Source organism: Galeopterus variegatus, unplaced genomic scaffold, assembly GCF_000696425.1.
Source record: "Galeopterus variegatus unplaced genomic scaffold, G_variegatus-3.0.2 Scaffold2867, whole genome shotgun sequence".
Classification (NCBI taxonomy): domain Eukaryota; kingdom Metazoa; phylum Chordata; class Mammalia; order Dermoptera; family Cynocephalidae; genus Galeopterus; species Galeopterus variegatus.
The window spans coordinates 192,132-199,892 of record NW_007728978.1 but is presented as its reverse complement, the minus strand read 5'-3'; the positions used below and the strand labels follow the sequence as shown (position 1 = coordinate 199,892).

At 41.0% G+C, this 7,761-nt stretch overlaps 1 protein-coding gene and 1 long non-coding RNA gene across 2 annotated transcripts in view; one reads left to right on the top strand and one right to left on the bottom strand.

The window, feature by feature from the left end:
- SAP18 (Sin3A-associated protein, 18kDa) overlaps positions 1-911 on the top strand; it is a 9,343-nt gene extending 8,432 nt beyond the window's left edge. Inside the window, exons 3-4 of the mRNA XM_008583249.1 lie at positions 318-440; positions 690-911. Coding sequence (XP_008581471.1) covers positions 318-440; positions 690-846 — 280 coding nt within the window. The 3' untranslated portion in view covers positions 847-911. The remainder of the gene's footprint in view (positions 1-317; positions 441-689) is intronic.
- LOC103599148 lies at positions 853-3,176 on the bottom strand. The gene is made up of 2 exons (XR_551267.1): positions 1,078-3,176; positions 853-939 (listed from the first exon to the last, which is right to left on the bottom strand). It is a non-coding gene; the product is annotated as an uncharacterized LOC103599148 (long non-coding RNA).
- Positions 3,177-7,761: the final 4,585 nt, after the last annotated feature.

Below are 7,761 nucleotides of genomic sequence, written 5' to 3'. Positions count from 1 at the left end.
CGGGAGTGCCGCCGCACTCCCAAGCGGTGCACTGTAGCAGTGCGCCACCGGGCCGGCCCAGTATATGGAATCTGATGTCCTTTTTTGCACTCAGAGTCTGACTTTAATTCATCGAAATTTCCAATAGTGTGGCTTGTAGGGAGTTTTTGGAGGCAGATAGTATTTTTAGCTGCTTTAAAAAATTAAACTCTAGTATAATACCCAGCATTTTTAGCCTAAATTACAGGACAGATACATGTAATTAACTCATTGTCAGTATCCTTGTTATATTATTGCTGATTAATCAAATGTAAATGTCTTTTTTTAAAAAAATTCAGGATGGATGCAACCTTGAAAGAACTGACTAGTTTAGTAAAAGAAGTCTACCCAGAAGCCAGAAAGAAGGGCACACACTTCAATTTTGCAATTGTTTTTACGGATCTTAAAAGACCTGGCTATCGGTAGGTAGCTTCTCATTGTTAATTCCTGTAATCTGTTTTTGGTATGTTTTAACTGATAATGGTAATCCCTTCAATGAATTTTAGTGGGGGAATATGGATTTATATTAATATCTGGTTTACCTTAATATAGTACTTAAATGTATTGAACTGTGTTATGAGGGAACAAATCTAGTCTCATATTCACTTTGTAGTACATAATTAGGTTTTGTTGATTTGTGGTCCATTAACAGTTGATTTCTTTTCCTGCAGAGTTAAGGAGATTGGCAGCACCATGTCTGGGAGAAAGGGGACTGATGATTCCATGACGCTACAGTCGCAGAAGTTCCAAATAGGAGATTATTTGGACATAGCAATTACCCCTCCAAATCGGGCACCACCTCCTTCAGGGCGCATGAGGCCATATTAAATTCTATTTACTGTTTCTTGAATTTATTTTTCCGTCAGTTGTGTAAAATAAACTCACGTACTCTTTTTCATCCTCTGATTATTGCCAGTAAGCCTTTAAATTTTAAACCCTCCTTCAGGGCGCATGAGGCCATATTAAATTCTATTTACTGTTTCTTGAATTTATTTTTCCATCAGTTGTGTAAAATAAACTCACGTACTCTTTTTCATCCTCTGATTATTGCCAGTAAGCCTTTAAATTTTAAACAAATTGTAATGCATCTATTTAGGAGTTAGATTTGGATGTGCTGTTGTATGAATATAGACAGTATGTCAAGCTCTTCTGTAAAATATAAAGTGCTCTTAGCATTTTGTGTAAAACTGTTTTGTTAAATATATGTGTGCAATCAGCCTGGGTGTCAAAGTTAATGGAGGCATGGGAACAGGGTCTGATCCTCTTTGGGGTTTATATTAAATAGTGGAGGAAGGTATGTTTAAGTCCCAAAAGGGCACAAGAAAGCCATGGAATTGTGTGAAATTCAGCAGGAGCTTGTGGTTTAGACTATTGTATGCAGTTAGAATGAATGAGGTAGTATGGCATCTTGGAGTAGTATGAGCCAATGCAAGTCGAAGAAGCTGTCAGCGTTGGAAGGGACTGGCTTGCCTTGATCAGGGTACAATGACAAAAGGTTAGAGAAAAGGAGAACAGGTGCCGTGAGGGTTTTTTATGCTTTAAAAGTGGGGAGAATAGGGTATTTTGAAAGCAGGAACCAGTACAGAGGAAACAAGGGTTAGAACTTAGGGTAAGGGTGGAAAGGTCTACCTGGAAGATCTGAAAATGTAGGGAGGGATGAAAGAGGAATCTTAAGCCAAGGGAGAAGAACCAGGGATGAGGTCAGGTTGATTAAGGAGCAGACAATCACACATCCTGTTATGTGCTGGGGGCTGGTGTGTATCTGATTTGAGAGGCAGTACAGCCTAGTGATTAAGACGAACAGGGCAAAACATTTAAATCCTGATTGTACCAGTAGCTCTGCAACCTTGGACAAGTTACTTGAGTCGATTTTTTGGATTTTTTCCCTTGTAAAAATGGAGATAATAGCCCTTAGGACTGTGAAGATCAGATGTTTGTAAAGGGCTTGGAATAGCGCCTGACAGAAACAATAAGTACTAGTTATTAGCCATAAAGTAGAGTTTAGTAAAAAATGGAACCCTATCTTCCATGGCTCTATTGTATTCTTATTTTGATGTTTGTAAACAATATGGCATTGTGTAGCAAGCCTGATTATTTTAGTCTATTCAATATAAAATTAAAAATATATCCTAGAATGAAAAATAATATGTACTAGTAGTGATTCTCAAAGTAAAGTTTCACTAGTTTTATTTTGTACATACAAAAGCAGCCATTTAAAATCTAATGACTCTGTGGAATTGGTGTCACTGTTGCAAAGTCAGTCAACGGTGGCAGGGACCAGGCTGGAACCTGGATCCTGGTGCCTCTGCTACACTGTGGTTCACCTCAAAACCTTAGAGAGACTTTAGTTCTATAGGCCATAAACTTAATTTAAAACTAATTTCTTGGAGAATAGCCACAATTACCTTCCTATCTGTGGGGGAAAAAACTATTTACTATGCAGATGAAGAGGGTGGGAGTTAAAGGACGTGTGTAAGCCAGTTTTTCATATGATGTAAACTCTTACAAGAGCTCTCCAATAATTCCAAGTTATTCTCTAGTTCAAAATAAAGTGATTTGACTGGTTTGCCAAATTCCACCCTTAGTTCCAACATGGAATTTTTCCTGTAAAGATTTCAGTCTTCCACTAAAAAGTACAGTTAATACCTAGTGAATTTATTGTTGAATATAATGCTAAGACTTGTACTTAGGCCTTGTTTACCTCTGGCTTTGGTAATATATGGCTTCGAGTAGTAACTGAGCTGTTTCCTTAAATATAACATAGAAATAAATGGTAATCATGATAGCATCTTGCTCAGTGCTCTTAGTATCTGCTCTGCCTCACTTGCTCATAGGTATTTTGGAGTTGAAATTTCCCTTTTGGTATATGTAAGTTATAGTATGTGGCATTGCATATAATGTCTTTTCAGCTTCCTCAGTGTACAAAACCTGGGACTGTTAGACCCATACTCTAATCAACAACTAAGATAGTGTTTCAGACATCAGTTGTGTGCTTGTGTGTGTGTGTGCGTGTGTGTATGTGTGCGTGCATGTGCATGTGCACACTATTGTGAGGGGCAGGTATGAAGGGAGGAAGAAAGCATTAAACCGTTAGGCTAGGTTTAAAATTCTTTAACATTTACATTTACACTGTTGTTCTGAAATAAAAAGCTAAACTTGGTCTACCTTCTTCTGTTTGAAGAAAGCATTAAACCGTTAGGCTAGGTTTAAAATTCTTTAACATTTACATTTACACTGTTGCTCTGAAATAAAAAGCTAAACTTGGTCTACCTTCTTCTGTTTGATCAAACACAAATTCCAAACTTGGCTTTTGTGAAACTGAGAAGGCAACACTCTAAAACCAAGCTTATAATTATGCTTTAAGTGCTTAGTTGGGCCAAATACTGTGCTGAGGAGCAACTTTATTATTATCTCATTTAACATTCACAACCAATATACAATTACTGTATGGTTTTCCATTTACAGATGAGATCAAGGCCTAGGTTAGTTAAAAAGTCAGCCCAGACTGAGGCCTACTTTAAATAGCTCAAAAGTTGGGTATATGGACCTAGGGAGCCAACAAGAGGATTAGCTGAAATGTACATTTCTGAAAATAGTGCTCTTTCATAGTTTCTTTTATCCTCAATTCATTGCAGTCTGGCTCCCACCCACACTACACTGACACTGCTCTTGGAGTGAAGCTATCCCCTGCAATTATAAATTTCTGCTAAGATACAGTCATGTAGAGTGAGTAGACCTGCTTTAGTTAGTTATATAAACCCAAAACACCTGTCTTTAAAAGAAATGATATGGTCATGGCGCCCAGTTTGAATGTGATAAGAGCAGACAGATGAGGTGCACCTGTTCTGATTTGTCTTTTATTGCTTAGATACAGGTTGCTCTTGCTAATAGCTGCAATTTCCTGGAGTCTGCAATGGAACAAGTTTGAGGGAAGTATGTTTATTCTGTTAGAAAGGATTAATGGATTTTTTTCTTTCCCCATAAGAAAGCCCTACGAGGGGAAATAAGCTTAAGCCTAAAGTCAATTTTAATATTGAATGCTATACTATAAAGTAACTTGAGCAAAAATCCTTAGCCTGGGAATGTTGGTATTTTAATGACATTTCTATCTCATAAAACCGTTGGGAGGAGTCAATGAAAGGGTGCTTAGAAGAGAGTCTGGTAGATGGTGAATTTTTAATAAATGTCACTGATTTTGATTTTTTGGTGGCTTGCTGGTATGGGGATCTGAACACTTGACCTTGGTGTTACATCACTGTACTCTAACCAACTGAGCCAACCAGCCAGCCCCAGTGTCAGCTATTTTGAAAGGAAGGGGAAGAAAAAGGCATTTCTAGCTCTTTCACTTTGTGCCTTTGGCTGTTCAGAATTTCCTGTTCTACCCCGGCTAGCATGCCAGCCCTGTTACAACCAACTCCAAAGAAAACTTCAAAAACAAGAGTTGATAAAATGAGAGCAATTTAAATTATGGGTGAGGTGAACCTTCTGAAGGATGTTCACAATCTGTAAATCCTAAAGATAGTAATTAGAAACTGGCAGTAAATTTGCAGTATTACATATTACTTTAACTCCCCTCACTTTCCAGTACTTCAGGAATAAAATATATTAAATGAGTGTCTGTCTTATGAACCAGGAGCTATGGGCTGGTGATACAAAGATCAGTCTGACAGGTATAGATCCTGCTTCAGAAAGTGAGGAGGAAAAAAGGTGCAAATACTGATGATAAAAGGTGGACAGAAAAGTGTCAGGAGAGAGAATTGCTGAAGAAAATACTGTCCGTGTGGTAACGAAAGGTTTTCTGGAGATGGCATTTGAGCTTGTCCAGCTCCTAAAAGGAGTGGGGTTTATATCTCAGATAAACAGCACGAGCAAAAGAGGAAATGACTGAACTCAAAATCAACGGAGCACTTTACACACTGACTTTGGCAGGAGTTCAAGATGAAAAGGTAGGACTGTCAGAAGCTAGTGGAATAATCTAGGTAAGAATCAGGGTAGTGGCAGATAGTAGAGGGGAGGGAACATCCCAGAGATGTCAGAAACCATCAGGGCTTGGCAACCAACAAAACTTGGGGTGGGAAATGGGACATGGGAGAGGAAAGTCAATCATTGAAGCCTCAATTAACTCATCTGAAAAATAAGGTACCTACCTTAAAATTTAGTCTAAGAACTAAATAGGTTAATGAATGTAAAGCATTTAGAACTGTGCTTGGCATAGTAAAATCTTATTGGTCGATGTTACCACTAATTCACTCAATAAATACATTAAGTTGCTAGGTACCAGGGTACTGAACAAAGCAAGCAAACAAGGCTCTTGCCCTCAGTGAGCTTGTGGCCCAGTGGGGGAGATGGACATTAAATATATGTACTCCCAAAAAATATTTAATTACAAATTTTACTAAGTATAACTAAGTACTATGTAGGAGAACAGGGTGCTGAGAAAGTACTAAGAGGATATCTTTGAGACTGAGAAGATAGGTAAAGTCTTTGATAAAATGACATTTAATCTGAGACCTGAAGTAGATCAGCCAGGGCTCTTAAAGTTTGAAATAAGAACACTCCAGTTAGCTTAAGTACAAAAAGTTTCGGATCATTTAGCTGAAAGTCCATTTAGCTGGCTTCAGGCCTAGCTGATCCTTGGACTCAGTCATCACACCTCAACTCTTGCTAGGGCTCCTGTGTGGGCTCCATTTGTAGACAGGCTCTCCCTTCATGGTGGGAGGACATGGCCAGCAGCTCCAGGGGCACCTCTGCATCTCCAGACAAGAAGTGTGCTGCTCTTTTCCAGCACTTCCCTAAGACTCCAGAATTGGCTCTCACTGACTTGATTTGGGTCACATACTGGTCCCTGACTGCTGTGGTCAGGGATTGTGATGCTGCTTGGTTAAGTCTGGAGCTGAGCTGTAAGTTCTTATGGGTAGTAAGTGGGGGGCAGACAAAAATGGCAGGGGGCTACTGCTTAAAGATGAGCGAGAGCTAGTGAAGCAGAGGGGACAGGAAAAAGTACTCTAGGCAGACAGCAGCGTGCACAAGGCCCTGCAGCAGGAAGAAGGGAGGAGACGACATAAAAATTTTCTCAGGTAAACAAAAATTGAGGGAATTTGTTACCAGTAGGCATTCATTGAAAGAAATGTTAAAAGAAGTTCTTTAGAGAGAAGGAGAATTATATAGGTCAGACATTCAGATCTACATAAAGAAAGGAAGAACACTGAAGAATGAATAACTGAAGGTAAAATTAAAACTTTTATTTTTCAGGCCGGCCTGTGGCTCACTCGGGAGAGTGCGGTGCTGATAGCACCAGAGCCACGGGTTCAGATCCCATATAGGGATGGCGGGTTTGCTCACTGGGTGAGCGTGGTGCTGACAACACCAAGTCAAGGGTTAGGATCTCCTTACCGGTCATCTTTAAAAAAAAAAAAAAAAAAAAACTTTTATTTTTCTTATTAATTGATCTAACATAACAATTTCTTCAAAATAATAATAGCAATAATGTGGTCAATTATGCATACTATGGATATATATCATGTGTATTCTTATATATAAGTAAAATGAATGACAGCAATGATACAAGGGCTGGGAGGGAGAAATTAGGATTATTTTGTTATTATAAGGTATTCCTACTATTCATGAAGCAGTATAGTTTTATTCGAAAGTAAACTTGGATTAGTTGTAAATGTATATTGTAAACTCTAAGGAAAGCCACTAAAAAAGTTAGAAAATTAGACTTCTAGTCAAGATGTCGGAATAGATGGTCCCTAGCGTCACTCTCTCCCACAAATCGATTTAAACTATAAAAACATAACATCAAGTGCATACAGAATGGGGAGACGTCCAGCGGGGGAGGCAAAAGCTCCATGTAGACCACATGCCCTGCAGGGCCGCTGTCGCATGATCCAGCAGATAGGCTTCACCGCCGCCACCCGGCTCCATTCCCAGCCCAGCCCAGCGCGCACAGAGTGGGGAGATGTCCAGCAGGAGAGGCAGAGGCTCCACAGAAACCACACACCCTGAGACCACCACTGCATGATGCAGCAGGTAGGCTTCACCGCAGGCACCCGGCTTCATTCCCAGCCTGGCCTAGTGGGCTCGGAGAAGTGAGACGTCCGGCAGGGGAGGCGGGAACTCCACGGGGACCACACTGCTGCCGCGCGATCCAGCAGCCCAGCCCAATGTGTACGGAGCACAGAGACGTCAAACAAGGGAGAAAGAAGCTCTGTAGAGTCCACACACCCTGTGAGGGAGCTGCCGCCACACAATCCAGCAGCAGGTAGGCTTCACCGCCGCCACGAGGCTCCATCTCAAGCCCGGCCTAGCATGCACAGAGCAGGGAGACATCCTGCAGGGGAAAGGGAAGCTCTGCAGAGACCACACGCTCTACGGTACCTCGGCGCATCCCAGCAGCCTGGGCCAGAGCGCACGGAACAGGGAGAAGTCCAGCACGGGAGGTGGAAGCTTGGCAGAGACCACACACCCTGCGGTACCGCTCCGTGATCCAGCAGCCCGGCAGAGTCCAAGCTGACCAGAGAGGTGGCTCCACAGAGAAGCCCACAAAGCTATAATAACCAAAACAGTATGCTACTGGCATAAAAACAGACACACTGATCAATGGATTAGAATAGAGAATCCAGAAATCAATCCACACACCTACAGCCAGCTGATCTTTGACTAAGACACCAAGCCTATACACTGGGGTAGGGACTGCCTCTTTAGCAAATGGTGCTGGGAGAACTGGATATCCATATGCAG